The sequence below is a fragment of the Copadichromis virginalis genome, linkage group LG7, assembly GCF_057382275.1.
Source record: "Copadichromis virginalis isolate Kocher_CV1m ecotype Utaka linkage group LG7, C_Virginalis_male_GT1.1, whole genome shotgun sequence".
NCBI lineage: Eukaryota > Metazoa > Chordata > Actinopteri > Cichliformes > Cichlidae > Copadichromis > Copadichromis virginalis.
In genome coordinates this window covers 8,398,623-8,420,460 of record NC_140624.1, presented here as the reverse complement: position 1 = coordinate 8,420,460, position 21,838 = coordinate 8,398,623, and the positions used below count along the sequence as shown (strand labels likewise).

The 21,838-nt window shown below is 40.0% G+C and overlaps 1 protein-coding gene across 1 annotated transcript in view; it reads left to right on the top strand.

The window, feature by feature from the left end:
- The window catches only part of itpr2 (inositol 1,4,5-trisphosphate receptor, type 2), a 58,333-nt gene that overhangs the window by 30,223 nt on the left and 6,272 nt on the right, over positions 1 to 21,838 (top strand). Inside the window, exons 38-55 of the mRNA XM_085461484.1 lie at positions 4,548 to 4,668; positions 5,078 to 5,265; positions 5,350 to 5,530; positions 6,268 to 6,521; positions 6,610 to 6,810; positions 7,388 to 7,498; positions 7,815 to 7,910; positions 7,992 to 8,111; positions 10,265 to 10,399; positions 10,497 to 10,689; positions 10,906 to 11,031; positions 12,611 to 12,786; positions 12,876 to 13,040; positions 13,120 to 13,303; positions 14,972 to 15,058; positions 15,865 to 15,986; positions 16,100 to 16,265; positions 16,365 to 16,525. Of these exons, the coding sequence (XP_085317610.1) occupies positions 4,548 to 4,668; positions 5,078 to 5,265; positions 5,350 to 5,530; positions 6,268 to 6,521; positions 6,610 to 6,810; positions 7,388 to 7,498; positions 7,815 to 7,910; positions 7,992 to 8,111; positions 10,265 to 10,399; positions 10,497 to 10,689; positions 10,906 to 11,031; positions 12,611 to 12,786; positions 12,876 to 13,040; positions 13,120 to 13,303; positions 14,972 to 15,058; positions 15,865 to 15,986; positions 16,100 to 16,265; positions 16,365 to 16,525 (2,787 nt within the window). The remainder of the gene's footprint in view (positions 1 to 4,547; positions 4,669 to 5,077; positions 5,266 to 5,349; positions 5,531 to 6,267; positions 6,522 to 6,609; positions 6,811 to 7,387; positions 7,499 to 7,814; positions 7,911 to 7,991; positions 8,112 to 10,264; positions 10,400 to 10,496; positions 10,690 to 10,905; positions 11,032 to 12,610; positions 12,787 to 12,875; positions 13,041 to 13,119; positions 13,304 to 14,971; positions 15,059 to 15,864; positions 15,987 to 16,099; positions 16,266 to 16,364; positions 16,526 to 21,838) is intronic.

Here is a 21,838-nt window from a genome sequence, read left to right as displayed (position 1 = left end):
AATGAGAGACACTGACTCAATGGATCCTCACCTTCAGTTCAAGAAGTGTGTGCGTGCACGTGTGTGTGTACGTGCGTGTGTGTGTCTATGTGGGTGTGTGTCTGTGTTTCTGTGAGACATCTCAGCCAGACAGTGCAGGCAGACAAGTGTCTCTGCTGACTGCAGATGAGATAGAGTGTTTACTGACACAGGGAGCATCAGCTACACGTGCTCATCCACATCTTTGCTCTTCGGTACACTTAGTTTGAGGATGCTTAGCTGAACTGTATCTGGCCAGCCTCTGTGATGAGACATAGAGGTACCTCGTTTGCCTGATGCCTTGATATTGTATAATTAGACCTTTTCTTTTTTAAGGTTGCAGTTTGGAGCTTTTTTTTTAAAAAAAAAAGAAAAAAAGAAATCCCATTATTTCTGCTTGATAATTCAGTTTCATTTTGGATGAACCACACTACATTTGACACATCCAAATGCACCCAAAATTTTATAAGAAGCAACTACTTACAACTTACAATGGCAGCTACACAAATGAGTCATATACATCTGAATACTAATTAGCTGTATGTGTCAGCTTTAAAGGAGGTGTGACAATCACAGCAGGGAAACTTGCAAAGGAACAAAGAGACCAGACAATTGCTGAACTGCTGGTGCGTCAGTCACAAACTGCAAAATTCTGAAATGTATAATAAAGGAAATGCATTTATTTTCATGCAAGTATTAGGATAAATGGAATGGGAAAAATTTCCATTAAATGTCTATAGGGTTGTAGGTCAGGTGAGGTGAGGTGACTTGTCTAACCAACAATGCCAGTCAGTGAATAAATCAATCCTTCTTTGTATAGGACCTTTCATGAAGGTTGACGCAGTTCAAAGTGCTTCATAGATGATTCAACATAAAAGCTACATAAAAAGAATTAAAAGTACCAAATATAAAACAAGATTTACAATATAAGTAAACTAAAAGGACAGTTAAAGAAAGAAATTGGTTGTTACTAATCGTTCAGAGCACGCACCAAATATTCACATTATTGAAGCAGGAGTCAGAACTTTTACTGAAACTTTGAATTAATTAATGTTAACACCTAATGAACAATTTCAGCTTTTAGTTATTTTATAGCCTAAAGGTTGCATAATTACAGCCTAAAAATGATCACATATATTCAAAACTATTAGGTAATGCAAATATCTCATCAGCCAGTCATGTGGCAGCGACCTGATGGCAACCTGCCCGATGTTCAATCTTACGTCCTTCTGACTTTCCTTCTGAGTCTTTGGAAGTCTTTGCACTTCCACTGGATCTCTGGACTACAAACTCTCTCTCTACTTTTAAATTGTGTCTTAAAACCCATCCATTCAGAATTGCATATTCTTCACCATGACTCCGTCTTAGTCTATTTTTATCTTACTTAGCTTTTATACTTACATACTTTATCTTATGTTTTTATTTTGTTGTACTAATGTAAGGTGACCTTGAGGATCCTCAACAGGCGCCTATAAATAAAATGTATTATCATTATTATTATAAACGGAGCATCAGAATGGAGAGAAATGGCGATATAGGTGACTTTTTCTGCACAACCACCCAGAGCGATTACAGAGACTGTTCTGCTGATGCCAGAGCTCAGAGGAGAATGGTCAGACTGCTTCAAGTTGATAGGAAGGCAACAAATACTGATTCATTACAATCAAGTAGGGCTGTGCGATTATTGTCAAAATTAACTGACAAAAAACTGACAGAGCAAAAAAAAAATTTCTCTTTCACTTAAACATAACACTGTTTTTGCATCCAAGTTGCGCTACATTCCTGTTCATTTACAAATCTTTGCATCAAAAGAAAATGTATCCTCGTTTGCGTAAATTCGGTGCATCGCTTGGAAGAAAACTAAATTTGTTGGACCTGCATGAGTGATGTAGCATAGTAATTTACTGTTGTGAGATCTATCTCTTTTTCTCCTGCAACATTTTGCAAGTTTTTCCATCTTGAAAACCCCCCAAATGCATTCCTGAAGCTTTCAATAGTAAAAATGTTTAGTGAACGCTTTGTGTTAGTGATTTCAGTACATCTTTGTTAGCAAAGTGGTGTGCCATACAGCCTCACTTTTATGAATGTCTGTGTTGATGTTGAGCAATTCAGGTTAGCAACCATTGCATTGCTTCTCTTGTCCTTCATGCATTAATTATACTAATTATTTGGTGGTAAGTTTTCAGGCCGCTGGTTATGTTAGTTGTGTTGCTTTGTGGCACAGAAACAACTCTACAACACTCTTTGTATATAATCTCTTCTTGGTCAATGTCACTAACCCTAAATCCGCTTTGCTAAGCTCTTCACCTTCTACTGTGTCAGTCATTCGATTTTTTTAATATATCTGTCTTTTTACATTGTGTTATTGGTCTAGACTAGTCCAGGAAGCTTCAGGCTTCGTAATGCAGTGAACAGTTGTGATTGGATGTGGTTCAGCGCTGATTTAGTCAGGTGGGGGAGTGCCTCATTTTGTTTTTGCTTTGCGTTCGATTTAAATAACACATTTTCAAGACTGTCTGTGTTTAAATGTGGGAAGCCAAAATTGTGTCCCTACAACCAACCTATACACAACGCAAAACACATCAAGCACATCGAAGCAGTTGGGCTACAGCCACAGAAGACCACACTGGGTGCCACTCCTGTCAGCTAAAAACAGGAAACTGAGGCTACAATTTGCACAGGTTAACTAAAATCTGACGATAGAAGATTGGCTAAACATTGTATGCTTGGCATAAACAACATGAAAGCATGGGTCCATCTTGCCTCGTATCAGCAGTTAAGGCTTGTGGTGGTGGTCTAGTAGTATAGGATATTTTCTTTGCACACTCTAGGCTCTAGGAACAATTTGTTTAACACCACAGCCTACCCGAGTACTATTTCTAGCCATGTCTATCCCTTAATGACCACAGTGCACCAATCTTCGGATGGCTTCTCACAGCAGAATAATGTGGCATGCCACAGAGCTCGGATCATCTCAGACTGGTTTCTTGAACATGACAATTAGTTCACTGTACACAAATAGTCTCCAAAGTCACCGGATCTCAATCACATGGAGCACCTTTGGGACTAGGAGGAACAGGAGAGTTGCATCATGATGACAATGTTTCCAGCACCCTGCTGAATCTATAGCATGAAAAATTTGGAGTTCTGATGGCAAAAGGGGGGTCTAACCTGGCACAAGCAGAGTGTAACACATCAAGTGTATTCAGTTGTTATTTTGACAGGCACCTGCCTTTCTGCTAGCCTGCTAACACGTTTCCATGGAAACCATACATGGCTGCTTACAGCCCATTAATTTTAACTCCACCCCTTACCCATCTCTTCTTGAAGTCTTTTGATCAATACCAGTGGTAAGGTGTCATGAAACAAGGCCTTGATGCGTTGTTGGATTACCATAGAAACAGGTGCTGACCACATGTAGTGTTCATACATACTTTATCTTCCCTTTATATTTCCTTCTTTTCATCCATCCATCGCTCTCCCTGTTGTTCTTTAAAAATAGGTGGTGAAATGTACAATGCAAGTCATCCACCTGCCAATCACACACTTTGATTACACAACCACTGAAGGGCGATTGTCGCCGTGAATCTTTTAATCTCATTTCTGCTCATCTGCGTCAAATGTCGCAGATACAGAGAGATGTTTATTCGAAAGAAAATAAATGCAGTTATTAAATAAATGAGCTGCTAGAGGCAAGCTGGTGTTGTGCAATGCATTACTTTATACATATGCATCAGTAATCCTTGCACGCAAATGACCACATTCTGTATAACCTTTTTCCACTTGTCCTCACTTGCATGCTTATGTGCACACGGGGTGTGTGTGTGTGTGTGTGTGTGTGTGTGTGTGTGTGTGTGTGTGTGTGTGTGTGTGTGTGTGTAAGAAAGAAGCACAGTGTGGTCCTATTTTGCACAATAAGAGAGGGAAAACTAGCCTCATCCCAAAAAGTTTGGGGTAAGATCAGCGGTTCATCATGTCAGTTTAAAAATTGAACTGTTTGGAGACTTTCATTGCCGACTAATATTAACTAAAAATAAAAGTAACATCTGTCATCATTTATGGTTGCTTTTCTCCAAACACACCCTGGCTGCTATCTCGGAATCTCTCATAAATGCTCAGATAGGATCAAGATATTGGACAACATTATAACCGTCATGCTCTCTCAAGCTCCAATTTCTTTGTTGATAAGAGCATTGTCATACTGCAAACCACTGCTTCCATCAAGGCAGAAATGTGTCATGGGATGATGGCGATGATTCCTATTAGGTGAAATGAGATGAAATCTGCTCAGCCCTCTGAGAGATGATTGGATGGATTTCATGCCAATGAATGCACCTTACCACAAATGTTCCCTTCTTAAGATTTGTCCTTCATTTTGATCATTTTTATAGTTATTCCTCTTTCCCTTTCTGTAAAGGGGAAAAAAAGCTTTATCAAAATCTATTAAATATGTGTGAATTTCCTAGTTTAAAGCTCATACTCAGTCAGACTTTTAAATGGATTTAACATTATGATTTCTGTCTCCACAGGGAAACGACTTGAGAAAGATTCTCCTCACACGCTACTTTGGAAATCAAAAGCTCCTCTCCAAGTCAGAGCTCGGGAGTGGAAACAGCTCATCTGGTGGCTTTGTCAAGCAGTCACCTGGAGGTACCGAGAACCCCAAATAAACTGAGTAGATGCTGCAATAACTACTCACAGCCGAGGAAACAACAGGAACTAAAATGACAGTGCTCTGTTTCTTAGGCAGTATGCTGTTTGACAATTGTTGGCAGACATAAGAGGTTTATAATGCATCCCACAAATATTCGGTCCAGGCAGGTGTGGAATATAGTAGATGAGCATAACAAATAATCAAACATTTGTAAAGTTTTTCCTGTTCAATTTCTCAAAAAGAGATTATTTCTATCTACAATTATTTATATATGGTATGTGCATGCATGGAAAGCCAGAGGCAGGGAGAGCAGCAGCACAAAAATAACCAGGCAACATACATGAGACTAACTCAGAAAGAGCATGAGAAGCAGAAGCTAGAATTTAAATTTCTACATCATTGCAGGAGGTTCTCCCATGGTAGACGCTGACAAGCCAGCCACCACTGTTTCGGATATTCAGTGTCTTTTGGACAATGTTGGGGCAACAGAGATGGTAATTGAACTCATCGTCAACACCAAGAATGATCGACTGTTTAAGGAGAGCATCGAGCTGGGCATTGCCCTTCTCAGGGGTGGAAACACACAGATACAGGTTGGCTTCACAGATACACGAATCCTGTACTTCTCCTCCACATGTTTTAGAAGTATACTCATGGCCATTTTTGCTCCCAACTAGAACTCATTCTACAGCCAACTGAACAAGCAGAAAAAGTCCGAGAGGTTCTTCAAGGTTTTCTACGACCGCATGCGTTTGGCCCAGCAGGAGATTCGAGCCACCGTGTCAGTCAACATGTTTGAAGTCACCTGCAAAAGAAGGGACGATGACAGTGATGTCAGTAGTATCAGGGTTAAAAAAGGTACCGTTCGGTGATGGTGTATTTTTAATTTTTTTCACATTATTGACTTATTAGAGCAAAAACACCACATAATGTCCAGATAACGTTTGTGAGCTCAAAATGCAGCTAACCACTGTGTCAAAATGTCAAAGGGAGGCTGAAAGTAAGTAAGCAAAGTTCATTAGAAGTGAATCACCTCTGTTATAATGTCAGAGGTACCTAGCGATGAGGATTTAAAAGTGCAATACTGAGTCATGAGGCTCACGTCCTCAGCACATCCAGGCATTTCCATAGAAAGAGCGAATTAAAAAGCCACAGACTGGAAAAAAGTAATGCTTTTACAGTGTTTGAGGTCTACAAGTTTAGTTTAGTTTAAAACAGTTGTAGTGGATAAATCCACAATGATTTTTGTAGCTCTGCTGACTTCTGTTGAAACTGTTGTTCCCAGTTTAAGCAGTCACATGTCTGAAGCATGTGACAGCCCACATTGCAATCCTATCAAAAGGCCATTGTATCAAGTTTGAGTGTTTTTATGCTACAGAAACCCACTAAATTGTTGCCTGCTTGTCAGTGAACGTCTGTAAATAAATAAATATATATATATACACACATATCAATTTCTCTTGAATACAATTGCCGCACTTATGAATGGAAGCAATTTGCTCCTGCCCTGCAGTTAAACAGTGAATCGTGTTGTGTGTCTGTTTGTGTGTGTGTGTGTGTGGTTTTTTTTTTTTCAATAAATCCTTTCTTTGTAGGGAAAGATTCTGGGCTTCACATGAGGGACGACATGCGAGGGCAGCTAAAAGAAGCCTCCTCAGTGACCTCAAAGGCCTTCTCAGCCTTCAGAAAAGAGCTGGACCCTGACCTTGAAGGCCTCGGCCAAAACAGTGAGATAATCGGTACTGAGGAGGCATCGGAAGACACTCAGATGAGCCCGGCTGTATCTATCATGAAACCAATCCTGCGTTACCTACAGCTGCTCTGTGAGAACCACAATTCAAAGCTGCAGGTACTGATGCTCTGTGAACTTTGCCCTTCTAAGTCCAGTCATTAAAATGACCGCTGATTGATTTTTTTTTTTCCTGCTCTGAATCCAGAACTTTCTGCGCAGTCAGAACAACAAGACTAACTACAATCTGGTGTGTGAGACTCTTCAGTTCTTGGACTGCATTTGTGGGAGCACCACTGGAGGCCTAGGGCTGCTGGGACTTTATATAAATGAGTATAATGTGGATCTGATTCTCCAAACGTTGGAAACCATTACAGAGTATTGCCAGGGGCCCTGCCATGAAAACCAGGTAGGAGGAGGGTGGCTGGTTAGTTGAGAGAAAATGCTCGATTTATTGGATAGTCAAGTTGTCAACATATTTATTTAATAGAGCCTAATACTGTGAATATATTTGAAAAATTGTTCATCTTTTCCTAAATGTGAAGCATCATACAGTATCGTTAAACCTGTAGCGAAAAGCTTTTCTTATTTCATGTGTTCAAGTCCAGTCAAGTTGAGAATACAGGAAACAGGAAATTTCTGGTTTCGAACCAGCTGAGCAGCTGGGGCCTTTCTGTATGGAGTTTGGATGTTACGCCTGTGTCTGTGTTGGTTTCTAATTAGAAGGAGGAGGAAATCTGGTGATTCTAAATCTACTGTTGGTGTGAATATGAGCATAAATGTCTGTCTACAGTGGACCTGGTCACTTTGTGATCACACCGCTGTTTTAATCATGAGCTGTGGTGTAGTAAGCCGTCTTAAACTATCTTTTATTTGGATTTACCTGTAAAGCACAGACACTTTCTTCTGATGAATTATATTAATGATTTTCTTTTTGTAATGTAGCCAACACTGACTACAGCATGTCCATTTTTTTTCTTTTCCAGAGCTGTATAGCTAAACATGAGTCAAATGGTATTGATATTATTATAGCACTGATTGTCAACGCCATCAACCCCCTGGGTAAGGATCGCCTGGACCTGGTGCTGCAACTCAAGGTGAGCAGTAGTTGTATGAGAGGTCTGGGAGGCAACACATTTCCATTACCCTATTATATACTTGCATTGCTGCATAGTATTAATTAAATATAGATAACAATTGTGCAATGATGAAAAAGGCAATGGGGCAAATAAAGCCCATGTTTACTGGCTGTCTGACTGCAGATGTCTTTAGTAGTACAACCCTTTAGTCGAATCACAGCACTCTGAAAAAACTGCATCTGACCAGTATTGTTGGTTTTTTTCCTTTCAATTATTCAGCTTTGTGTAACTGATCAAAATATAAAAGCTGATTATTTTGAAACGTGTATCATAGAACAATGCCTCCAAGCTCCTGCTAGCTATCATGGAGAGCTGCCATGACAGTGAGAACGCAGAGAAGATTCTCTACAAGATGAGACCCACTGAATTGGTGAGTGTGGTCATGCATGCACACAAACTACACCTGACGTGTGGTGCAAAAACGGTGACTTCTAAAACACTTTTGCTTCAGGTGGATGTCATGAAGGACGCCTACAAACAGGGTTTGCAGAGTGAAGACGACGATGACGGCATGGGAGACGAGATCAAACCTAAAGATGTCGGACACAACATTTACATCCTGGCCCACCAGGTAAAAGAAAAGATTAAACTTGAGTTAGTCTAAAGTGGTCAGACAAACAGAGGAAATGCAGTGATGCTTTAGTCTAATGACCACTGGGCCAGTGCAGTGCAGGAGTGCCAAGTGATGGAGGAGTGCTTCTCTGAATGAACTGCTCTGACAGTTTTCTGAAATGAGTTTTTGTGTTGTGACATTGGCTCTACTGACAGATAGGCTTTAGGCGTTTTCACTGAGGCAGGTAGTCGCTGCACAACTAAATACACATGGTTTGCTTTGTCCAGGGATCAGGAACGAGGGAATGAGGAAGGAGTACTGTACCCCTGAGAAATTTGTTTTTGTTCTAAATGTGTGTGTCCATCTGACGTGTCTCAGTCTTTGTCTACGCTGTTTGTAAGTTGTTGAGAGCAAGCCAAGTCTTGTGGGTTTTCACTTCTGTCTCTTTAGAGCAAAGTGTCAGACAGGATATTTTGGTCTACAGAGCAGACGAGTTTCATCATGACAAGGAAGTGTGCATGTTTGTTTTTTTTGTTAGTTTTTTTTATTTTTTATGTTTGACTTTTAAAAAAATAACCTTTCAGCTTAAAACAGGAATGCACAAATGTGTGCATCAGCTTTGAAATATATTTTCTGATTGTCTAAATAAACAAATTAAATTGATAATATAAAATAAACAATAGATAGAATGCACAAACTAAATGGTTCTCTACATTTCTCCATAAATTTCTCTACAATTGCCTATTTTAAAGGAGTAAAATAGATGTTTAAAATATAATAAATTAAAAAGAAAACCTCAGCAAGTATTCAGAACTCCACAAACCATGTTAAATTTTCCTCACCTAAAAAGAGAAGCAGAAAAAAATAAGGAAATCTAATTTGTTGACTGAACCTAGATTTCTAGTTGACCTCAGTGTACACAAAACAAGTAAACAACACAGGAAAGGAAAAAGGCCAGAACCTGTTTCTTACTCATCTATTAATTCTTGTGCCACAGGTGTCCTTTTCAATGTCTTTTTATCAGCAAGGATACATAAAAACTACCTCTGCAGAGTGTGGGGAAAGAAAGAAACTGTTGCTGGTTTCTGGTTGGGATCTGGATCACTTTAAAACTGTGAAATAATTCAATTCCTTTAATGGGAGATGGCAGCTTTAGCTCTATTAGAAAAAACAAGGCCATAAAGCTTGAATTTGAACGGTATATAGACATTACTTACAGATGTTGTGGGCTCATCATGGGTATGAATTTCACAACAATTTAGGGCTTTTTCCAGGGTGGAATCATTGTATACTTTACATCTTTAATTGCTTTAGAAAACAAGAATCAGGTGCACAAGATTGCATTTATTTTGGACTTTCAAAAATATATAAACAGTGATCAAATATATGTATTAAACATCTCTTAATAAGTTGCATCTCGACCACACACACACCTTTTGATAGTGATCAACAATTTTGTGGCATAATTCTGCTTAGATATTTGGTCACTCTTCTTGGCAGAATTTATTTAAATTGGTTGTCACACACCTGGGTTTTAGACCTGCTCCAAAATCCTCCGATAGAGGTGAGTTCATGGAGTTGGGAAGGCCATTCCAGAAGCTTAATGTTAGCCTGGTCTATCCATCCCAAAACCAGTTTTGATGTGTGTTTGGGATCATTGCTCTGATGGAAAACCCAATTTTGCCAAATTTTCAACCATTTAGATGTTAATTTAATGTGAGGTGAAAGAACTTTCTTCATTATTCCATCCACTTTGTGCGGTGTACCAGTACTACAGCAAAACTTCCCAGAGCACAATGCTACCACCACCATGCTTGGCAGTTGAGTGTTCTTAGTGTGAAAGCCTCACCTTTACTCCGCGAAACATACCTCTTGTCATCATGGCACTACCTTTGTCTGCGCTGACCATAAAACTTTTCTCCAGAAGGAATATTTCTTGTCCATATGGGCTATTTCAAATTTCAGTCAAGGTTAAAGCAGCACCCAGTTCTTGTTTTCCAAAGTCACAGTCATGTCTTGTAAAATCCATAAAAATGACCATGACATTAACGCTCATGAGGAGATTTTGTAAACCATATTTGTTTAGTTTTGGTTCATTACTGGTTACAGTATCATCCAGTGTAGTGCAGCAAAATCATATCTTCATATTAATCATATTTCTTCATTCCTAGTTGGCCAGGCACAACAAAATCTTGCAGCAGAGCCTCACCCCTGGGTCAGGGTTAGGTCTGGGGTCAGGCATGGACCACGATAAGGAAAAGGATGATGCCCTCCGTTACTATGCGAAGCACACAGCTCAGATAGAGGTAACCCGCATCATCAATTTATCATTTATCCTAAAATCTCTTAAATCGTTCGTCAAACTATAAAACTGTAAGCCAAACCTTTAATCTTTGTTATCAGATTGTGCGTAATGACCGCAGCATGGAGCAGATAGTGTTTCCAGTTCCTAACATCTGTGAGTACCTAACTGAGGAGTCAAAGATGCGTGTGTTCACCACCACTGAGAGAGATGACCAAGGCAGCAAGGTTAATGACTTCTTCCACCAGTTTGACAACCTCTACAATGAGATGAGGTGGCAGAAGAAGATCCGCAGTAAGTCTTCCTTACATTCGGCATCCAGTTCTTGGAAAATAATAATGATTGTGGTGGCGGTGGTGGCAGCAGGAACAGGCTTCAGGACGACAAATCACGATTCCCATCCAGCAAGTCTGGTTATGTTATTTTCACAGTAAACTGAAGGGCCTGCAGTGATGTGGTGTGTGCTGAATTCGTGTGCCTGTACTTATGCTCCCTGTTGTGTTTGCACAGAAAATAAGGCTCTGTTCTGGTTCTCACGTCACATCTCTCTTTGGGGGAGCATCTCCTTCTACCTGGCCCTCCTGCTCAACATTGCTGTGGCTGTATTCTACCCTTTTGGTGATGATGAAGATGAGGGTAAGAATTTCTGCATATTTCTCAAATTGTAATTTGTAATTTCAAGCCATTTTTTTAAACCTTTTGCTAAGCAAACCAATGTTTTAAGGCAGTGGTCTTCAAATGGCTCCTACTGGACATGGATTAACTATTTAATCTGCAATACATCTGCCAATATCAAAGTAGAGATGAACTTACCATATGAGGCAGACAGAATTATTGTGTGCATTGTGTAAAATTTGTATAGAGCATAGTATGGACAGCTCCTGGTGCTGAAATAACATCTCATAAATGTACTAGAGAAAATGTATGTGGAGAATAAAAGTCCTTAATATCAGCTAAATTATGCCGTATCTCTTTAATTCAAATGCAGACACACTCATTAGTATTATCCAACTAAAATAATGAGGGAGTCAAGCATGCAAAAAAAAAAGAGGCGTACACACAGAGAGTTAAAGAGACTAGTGGCTATGTGATGAAAAGAAAGAAAGAAATGTGGTAAATTTTAAAGCAACTGTTGGCAAAGGGGCCATTTATTTAAACTAATTTCAGTTTTGAGATGGGCAAATGAGGTGAATACAGCATGAGACATGTGACATGAGGAAAACCTGTGCAACCACTGCCTGGAGTGTCAACCACCAACCATCAGCTACAACGCAATGAGCAACAGGCAGATCTTTTTAAAAAAATTATCTATTTACAGCTGTTTTATCAAGCAGTTTTAATAATTTTAAAAACCTATGGAAGAACACTTTGTATGTAACAATTTTCAAGTAAAGTAAGTTTATAACAATTCTCTTTTTTTGGAATGTTAATTATTAATGATTATTGCTTTCTTTTTATGACTGAAAATGTGCGTTCTGTGACACGTGATGCTGCATTTATTTAAACACCTTGGTCACTCAGTCTCATGAATGCTGGTGATTTATCTAACATACAGTATCTAATTGGATAAGAAGCAGTAGGCGTGTACAAAATGTGCTTAAAGGAAATCCTTCACACGTCATCATGATATCGTTTTGAGGTGGGACAACTTGGACTTTAATCGTTTTTATCGGTATGTTGATACGACTTCATGTCATTGCCCTCAGCCTGGCGTCAGCCTGAGACCTAATTAATCAGATGAAGTTAAATCACCCAATAATCATCCTATTTTACTCTTTAAAATTCATTTCTTTACGTGCAATGTTAGATTACCTGATTTTAGGTTTTGCGAAATGTTACTAGAACTTGCTGTATTTGCTGGTTTGCCTTGGTGTGATTTGTTGAAATGTAAACCTACTGTACACGTGGTTCCTGTGGCGTACAGAAGTGTTAAAGATGGCTTTCTGATAAATACTTCCTCAATGAATTGTCAGCACTTTGCAGTTTCCAAAAGACCCATGAGCATCACTCTGCTGATTTACTCAGTGAGCTGAAGAAGAGTTGGTTGTTTTGACTGATGCTGTCCCCATGGATGGTTGTTTGACATTTTAAAGTGTTTCCTTTGACTGTTTGCTAAGTTAAGCTTTTAGCTCAGATAAATAATTCATTAGAGGGATGTTGTGCTTTAAAGCATTGATGTTTTGTGCCTTGTTCGATTGTTTATTCTTCCACACAGGCACATTATCCCCATTCTGGAATATCTTACTGTGGGTGGCATTGGGAGTCTTCACCGCACTGCTTCCCGTCTTACCTAAACCAATAGGCATCGGGTTCTTCCTGGTCTCCCTTATTCTGCGTGCTATCTACACAATGGGCCTCGGCCCTGCGCTGCTTTTGCTCGGTGCTGTCAATGTAAGTGAACAAAGGCTTGTTTTTGAAGAATGTGTCTGTTCTTGCCTCTTCACACGTACGAGTTTTTTTTGTTTTTATTCCATTTTCAGCTTTTCAACAAGTTGGTGTTTCTTGTAAGTTTTGTGGGGAACCAGGGGACGTTCACTCGAGGCTACAAAGCAGTCGTGATGGACATGCTCTTTATCTACCATTTGTGGTATGCCATCATCTGCGTCCTGGGCCTCTTTGTTCATGAGTTCTTCTACAGCTTTTTGGTAAGAGAGCTCGTTTGATTTGTGACAGTGTTCTCCGAATGTTTGCTGATGGCTCACAGATAACGATCTCCTTTTGCAGCTTTTCGACCTGGTGATTCGAGAGGAGACGCTGCTCAATGTGATAAAGAGTGTGACGAGAAATGGCCGCTCCATTTTTTTGACAGCGGTTCTGGCCGTTTTTCTCGTTTACTTTTTCTCCATCATCGGCTTCCTCTTCCTCAAAGACGACTTCCGCATGGAGGTGGACCGCCTTCCTTCACCAGGTCAGAAACTTTAACTTTTAAAGTACACTAAGTCATTACTGTGGTCTTCTCCCTGTCGTAAATTCCTTGGGCTTTAAGATATCCTTTGATATTGCCATTTGAAAATAATGCTTCAAAAATGCTGCTTATGTTTATCACCAGTCTAGTGTGATATTTAAAACAAACTACACCAAATAGTGACAGTTTCACTTCCACTTTTATGAGGAAAGCAGAAAAAACACTGAGTGAGACATGGGTGATGTTCAACATCTTCAGATGTAACTGCAAGAAATGTGATGCAATAGAAATCAGTTGCAAGAATGCCACATCTATTTTAGTCATAGTACTTATACCTGACCTTTCCAATGAATGTGTCATACTTAAAAACCTTTAAAAATGCACTGATGGCTCCAGTTTGGCAATGTTTAAACAATTAAATAAATAATAATTTCTACAATGTAAAAAAAGATCAAATCTTCTAGTAGTATGTGCAGTAATTGCATATCTGGTGATATGTATTATCTCTCTTAACTTCATTTCAAGTCTATACTGTGTAAGGAGGAAAAGGAAAGTTTTGTTATCTTTCGTGAAAGTTATCCTTAGTTGAACTGAAACAAGTTTGCTCTTCTTTTTTAATCTTTTCCAGCCATGAACATCTGTGATTTGTTAGTGAGCTGTGTTTTCGTTTTCTGAATTTGTGTAAATCATAGAACGGAATGTACAAAGTTGTTCACATTTTGGAGTTGCTGGATGCTAGTTGATCCAGCGAGTTCATTTTTTCCCTTCACTTTTGATCTGATCTATAATTTCTTAATTACAATGATCAAATCAGCATTTTCTTGTGTATAATCTCCCCATAGAAATTGTCGACCATCTAGAGTAAGCCATATATATATATATATATATATATTTATATACCCAGACACATGTTTTGAAAACACTGTGGAGAGTGTGGGTAGTGTTAATGAGCTCCAGCACCCACGGTCAGGAAGACATCCTGCTAGCACATGTGCACCTGTTGCATAACCTGGTGGCCGCGCCATCCTGTGTTTTACTGAATAGAGCACAGCAGACACAGCCGAGCAGTGGTGGGTTATGTAACCAGCTGGGCTCACGCCTCTCTGTATGTTAGCTGAAGGCTGAGTGGAGATATGACGTGAGGGAGCTTCATCAAAACTGGGGAGCACCCTTTACACTCTTCTGCCAACTTAGAGCTGTGACCCCTGCACCCCCCCCCCCCCCCCCCCCCCCGTGCTCCCCTGTCCCGCCAAGTTGTCGTCTTCTTCTCCTTCCTAAACCTCCTGTCACCTGCCCTCAGTTCTCCAGACTATCATTGTAAAAAGCTCTTTTGGTGACACTCTGGTCCAGATGCACAGTTCTTTCTTCTGCCTGTCTGCCCAAGCAGATCACGCTCAGGCGGTGCGGCTCCTCTGCTGCTCGGGGCTTTGCCGATGTGCAAATGATTTGCTCAGGTTTTTTCAGCAACACTTCACCGCCCACCCAGCAGCTGCTGCCTCAGTTTACATAATGTCTGACTATATCTTTCTTGCTGATTTCTACCAGCGCTGATGAGAATTAGCGGGAAGAAGGTTTAATGCAGGAGCATAATTTAATCGTCACCTTTCATATGGAAATTTTTAGTGCTGTTGTCACTGACGCAAACTTCCCATGTTTTTGTTGTTCTTGTAGGAAAAAGGGATTTATTGAGCAACAGCGAGGTTGCAGGCTCATGTTTGAATGAGAGATGCCCTGCTTCTACACCCACATCTGTTCCTGGTAGGTTTTGGGGTAAAATTAAACTGAATATGTCCTACCCATGGTGGAAGTCACGGAGTGGATAAGTTTTAAGATTTTGTGTTTTGACTGGGGTGGTGGGCGTGTATGTGACCTTTCCAGCAGTAATCACTTCCTGAAAGGTTACTAACACACATACTGAGACATAAGCACGTACGCATGCACACACACTGAGTTTGTGCACACAAAGAAACTTGATGAGGCAGGGCGGGTGACTCCTACTCCTGTTTGTTCTCCTTCGTCTCCACGGATCACCTGCGCCATAAGGGCACACACGTGATCTCAGCCACATCCTTCACCTCTTCTTTCTCCTCAGCAGTCATGCTGTGCGTGGCTTTATTCATTTACAGTAGGAGTTGGAGGTGTTTTATTATCAGTCACTTTTATCTGAATTAGGTCAAATTGTTTTTGAATGTTGTTTTCATTTCATGAACTAAAATCTTCTTCAACTCTTCTAGCTCAGTTTAATAAAATTAAGACTAATATAAAAATAAATATTCTCACTGTGAGATTAATAAAAACAATTTATCAAATGAGCAGAATGTAATGATGGAAAAGGGAAGCACCTTTTAAGAAGAACTTTTAAAGAACAACAGTATTGCGTGTCAGTCCAATCTTGTGTAATTTCATACCAGATGTAACACAAATTTAAAGGTGCACATTTATCCCATTAGACACCAAAGGTCCTCTTGATAAAATCTCCCTTTTTATAGGTTTTCTATCTCTCTCTCTCTCTCTCTCTCCATTTCTTCCATCACATGTTTTTCTCTGTGTTTTCGTCTTGTTAGGTGAAGATGATGGGACCGAGCGGGTGTGCGACACTCTGCTCATGTGTATAATCACTGTATTGAACCAGGGCCTGCGTAATGGAGGTGGTGTGGGAGATATTCTCAGGAGACCCTCCAAAGAGGTAGGACAAGCCGAAAACGAATACAGGGAATACAGAAAATGGCATTTTCTCATTGTGTGTTCTGTCTGAAGAAAAACCTGAAATAAAATTCTGCGTTTCTTCCATATTTCCAGGAGCCACTATTTGCAGCTCGAGTGGTTTACGACCTTCTGTTTTTCTTTGTTGTCATCATCATCGTTCTCAACCTCATCTTTGGTGTTATCATTGACACCTTTGCAGACCTGAGGAGTGAGAAACAGGGGAAGGAAGAAATCCTCAAAACCAGTTGTTTCATCTGTGGTGTGTACAGACAGCTTCGTGGTATAGCTAGCATGCCTATGATAGACAAAATGGTCTAAGGTAGAATTCATAACAGAGCTAATGTGTATAATCTTGCAGGGTTGGAAAGAGACAAATTTGATAACAAAACGGTGTCCTTTGAGGAGCATATCAAGTCTGAACACAACATGTGGCACTACCTTTACTTCATGGTTCTGGTGAGAGTGAAGGATCCAACCGAGTACACTGGTCCTGAGAGCTACGTAAACAAAATGATTGCAGTAAGTAGGCCAAATATATACACACTATACACACAGGAAATGGTTACAGTGTATCTTTGTAATGCAGATTTATGTTCTTTAAATGTGACCCATTATGCTCATTTACGCATCCATATTTTTATTCTCAGAATCTACTAAAACAGTTATTATTCTTATTTATATTATGCTGGGCTTTGGTGCAGTGTGTCAGTTCACCCACTATATAAAACAAACTTTTTAAGTGGGCTTAAAAAGCTTGACTGAAAGCTTCTCGTAAAAAGAAGATTTGAGCAGCAAGCGGTTGGGGCTGCCGTGCTCACAGCCGGCGCTCTGTGTCTGAGATGACGATGCTAAGCGGACACACTCTGATCTTTTACAGTGACGAGTAGAAAAAATAGAGCCGCTCAGAGGGATCATTTCTACTCGTCCTCATATGCTAACCTTATCTGAAACTTTGGCCAGCTTTAATATGAACACGCACAATTAATTACACTTTGCTAGTACTGTGTTGGACCCTCTATTGCCTTCATAACTGCCTTGATTCTTATTGCATAAATTCAAAAGGATGCTGGAGCCATTGCTTAGAGATTTTGGTCCATATTGACATGATAGCACCACACATTTACTGCGGATTTGTTGGCCGTACATTCATGATGAGGATCTGCCATTACACCACATCCCAGATGTGCTCTATTGGTTTGAAATCTGGTGACTGTGGAGGCTGTCTGAGTACAGTGTCATGTGCAAGAAACCAGTTTGAGATGATTTAAGCTTTAACATGTCGAGTTATCCTGCTGGAAGCGGCTGTCAGAAGGTGGGCAGACTGTGCTCATAAAGGTATGGTCATGGTTAATAACAACTGTACTCGGTTAGGCTTTGGTGTTTAGGGTTACATTAGTGTTTAAACCATTCTTAGTTGGTACTAAAGGGTTCAAAGTGTGCCAAGAAAACATCCTCACACCATTACACCACCACCGGAAGCCTGAATGGATGATATAAGGCAGGATGGATCCATGTTTTTTTTTCTGTGTGTGAGTGTGAGCAGATTTCTCTAAAATACTCAGACCAATCTGTATGGCACCAATAACCATGCCATGCTCAGTCACTTATATCAGCTTTCTTCCTCTTTCTGATATTCAGTTTGAACGTGTTGTCTTGAACACATCTACATGCTTGAATGTATTGAATTGCTGCCATGTGATTGGCTGCTTGTTAATCAGCCATTTTTCGGATGTACCTAACAAAGTGGCCACTTAGTGTATATGCGCACACACACAATAAGTCAAAGCGTAATAGATCCACTTTAACAGGTACATCTCACAAGTTGTTGTCTGATCAAAATAGCTTAACTCTCTTTATACAGATCACGTTTAAGAGACATACAGCAGTGTAAAGATTTAGGAATTTGAGACTGCACATTTTTAAGGTGGTACATAAACACACCCAAGCCTCCTTATTATTCCAGGAACATATGGACAAACAAACACATTCATTTCACCCCCTAATTCATATTTTGTTGGCAAGCTGCACCAAGCAGATGAGCATACAGATGTCTTCGTGTTAGAGCCTTAAAGATGCACAGCCTCTTTAGTTAGCAGACTTGCACAGTGTGCTATAGAAGCGTGATCCTCTACAGCAGACGAGTGATCAAAAAATGAGACTGAGCCCCTAGGACTGTGCCAGGCATCCCAATTTATTCTCCTTTCCCCTCGCTGCTGGAGAGAGATGGGGTTCTATACTCAGGTAGTCCTCACCATACTGAGCTCCTAACCTGCAGGGACACAGTGTGGTTAAATAGTAATTAAACCCAGTCCAGGTCTATTATCATCAATGTACCAACTTGCCGCACTGACACACAGACAAGAAGTTGAAGGATGTAAGGGCAACTAAAGGTGTTGCTGTTAGGTTAATGGATTCAAATGAAGCCTTGGAGCACAATGGCACATTTTGTGATTAACATTCAGCCGTGATGGGCATAAGAATGGTGGCATTATAATGAACAATTTGCATAACAAACAGGTGATAGACGTTGAATTAATATGCATCAGCAGGTCTTCCAACAGGTCGGTTCTCTGATGCCAGGCCAAGGTATTGCTGGGTGATGATGCAATGATGAGTCAGGAATTTACAAACCCAGTTTAAAAAAAAAAAAAAAAAAAAAAAGTGAGGACATTGTGTAAATTCTACTTAAAAACAAAATCTCAGAAACCCTTAATTTATTGTCAACAGAAAATGGAAAACATATCAAATGTTTAGGCTAAGAAAATGCACCATTTGAAGAAACACGAGCCAATTTTGAATTTGCACGCACACAGCAACCTTTTTCTTTTAACAAGAGCGTGTGAAGATTTAGGAACTGAGGAGACTGGGTGCTGGAATTTTCGGAGAGGAACGCTGTCCCATTCCTGTCTGATACTGGATTCTAACGGCTCAACAGTCCTGGGCCGTCTGTCGTATTTCTCTTTTCATGACACACCAAATGTTTTCAAGGCAGGCAGGCCAGCCCAGCACCTGGCTCTTCTACTATGAAGCCATGCTGTTTCAATGGCTACAGTATGTTTTCTTGCTGAAATATGCAAAAATATGTAAGGCTTTTTCTGACAACAACATCATCTGCATCTGTTCCTCTTAAATCTGTATGCTGTATGCCTTTCAGTATTGATGGTGCCTTTGCAGATGTGCAAGCTGACAATTCCATAGGTACTAATGCACCCCCGTACCATCAGATGGTCCTGCTCTCTTTAAAAAGAATTTCAAATATCGATCTGTCCGATCACAGAACACAGTTTTCCACTTTACGTCAGACGATTTTAAATGAGCTTTGGCCCAGACAAGGCAACAGAATTTCTGGATCATGTTTGCATTTGGCTTCTTCTTTTTTCTTTAACCTGCATTTGTGGATGACACCATGAACTAAAGCATTTCTGAGGCTGTACAGTGATTTCCTTGACAGTTTAGGCCTGTTTTCAGTGCACTGACACCAGAGGGCCTAAAGATCACAGGAATCCAGACGTTTACACAGAGATTATGAAAAAACCTTTGATTGTAGGTCATGAGATGTTCAAAATCTTTACAATTTTACATTCAGGAACATTATTCTGAAACTGTTCCACAGTTTTTAGATGTAGTTTTTTGCACATTGGTGCAATCTTTACCGATCTTTACTTCTGAGAAGTTCAGCTGCATGTTGTTCCACCCCTTTCTACTTAGTACCACTTTCTATTCCAGCATCTTGTTGCCTCTATCCGAACTTTGAGACATGTTGCTGCCATAAAATTCAGAATGAGATAATATTAATATTATTGTGAATAAATTGATTTGTAAAGAATCACCTTTTTTTTTTTTTTTTTAAATGAACTTCTAACTTCTTTTGGGTTTTACATATTAACACCTCTTAAGTGTTGCAGAACCCACACAGTCACATGCGCACGCACGTGGACAACTAAACAAACAGCCTGTTGCGTACAGTTTGTTTGTGCAGCGCTTGTATGCTTTACTGCAATCTTTCATATAAAATCCTACCACCATGTCAGAATAAATATAAAGAGGTTGTGCTGTACTCAGAGTGCAGGTGGTGCAGGTTTCACCTAAGTGCAGGTTGCACAGGGAACTGAAAGCAGAGTTTTACATTTTTAAAATCTCCAGAAATAGTTTTTCTGTCTGATGCATTCAGCTTCTGACATTCATTAAGTTTAAGTTTGGTATATGTTTAGGGTATTAGTTGTTTGCTTACTTTACCTTAACTTCAGCTTTTTAACTAGTCTTATTTTGGATTTATTTTTTTGAACAGAAGATACACAAGTTGTGTGAGCATATACCAGACAGTAAGGATCTAATTAAAAAATGCAATAAACTGCTCTGCTAGGGCATAATGGGACTCATGTTTCAGACTGTACTGCCTTGATTAGGATTCCTGTTTTGTTTTGTTTTTTCGTTGTTGCTTTTTTGTTTTTTAAACAAGTCTGTCTCTTTGCTGCCCCGTCATCTTAAAATGTTGTATTAAATTGCTCCACTTGCTCACACATAGCAACTTAGTCTTGATAAGAGAAAGCGTCGGTGTTTTGACGTAAGCTGTAAAAGAGCAGCTGAATTGGAGAGAAGTGCTAGTCCATGATGCAGATGTCTGCAGCAGCTTGCACCGTTTGTGTTCTCCACATCCCAACACAGAGTTGTGCTTGATGTGATGTTCAGGTAGAAATACTGCTGGTGCCAGTTTACTAATTGGATCTTTTTGTTTTTTAACTCTATTCTCCGCTACTTCACTACAGTTTTAGGGTAACACTGGCAGCAGCTGCTGTATGAACTAAACTGCCCTCCCAGTGATGGAACAGAGCTGTAACCTGATGACCTCAAACACACATGCATGCAGGCACACACAAGCAGCTCCTGACTAATGATTTCATCTGGTAGGATAAAGTGATGTGGTGCAAAGCCAAAAAAAAAGAAGAAGAAAAAAAGTAGGATCTTGTTACACTGTGACTGTTCTGACGGTGTTGTGCATGTGGATGTGAGTCAGTGTGCGGGTGTTTGTGTGTAAAATTATGACAGCGACTACAGGCCCAGCAAGTACTGCAGCAGCCACAGCGTTACATAACCCATCTCAAGTGGCCTGCTAATAGCTCAGCCCTGCCTGGCACGTGCTCCCCTGTCCCTTTCTTTTTTTTCTCTCTCTCTGTCTCCCTCTCTCTCACACACACACGTACACACACGTACACATGTACACAGTCACTGTCACATCATGAACCCTTTATTTCTGATATAACACACATGCAACGCATTGCCTTTAATAAAAGAAGCAAACGAAGGGCCGGCATTTGTGATGTAAACTGAGGACAGAGGTTAGAATTTGCTTAATGAGATGAAAGTACTGCTGTGGTTTTTTGTTAAATGTCCCAGTCAAGAACGTGTGTGTGTGTGTGTGTGTGTGTGTGTGTGTGTGTCAGTGATATGTGTATGCTTGTCTGGTGCACTGTTGTGTGCTGTGTCATTGTATACTTTGACACTCTTCTGTGGCTGCTGATCACAAGGACGTGTTGTGCAGCTACGTCATTCAGGCTGAACTCCATTATTTTAACCTCACTGAGCTTGACTAACCTCAAAGTCAAGCGTGTAGGGTAGAGGATCCATGGAGTTGTGACACATAATACAAAAAACATATTTCATAGCACTTTAATAATTATGTGCTGCATACTTAACTGATAATTAAAGTAAAGCAAGTAAAATCATTACTGCACAGATACTTTAAGTTAAAAATAAATCTTGAGAAAGATGCTTTTAGCTAACCAGCGACTCTCAACTACTAATTTTACCCAGTAGGCTGCACTGTTTTAATGA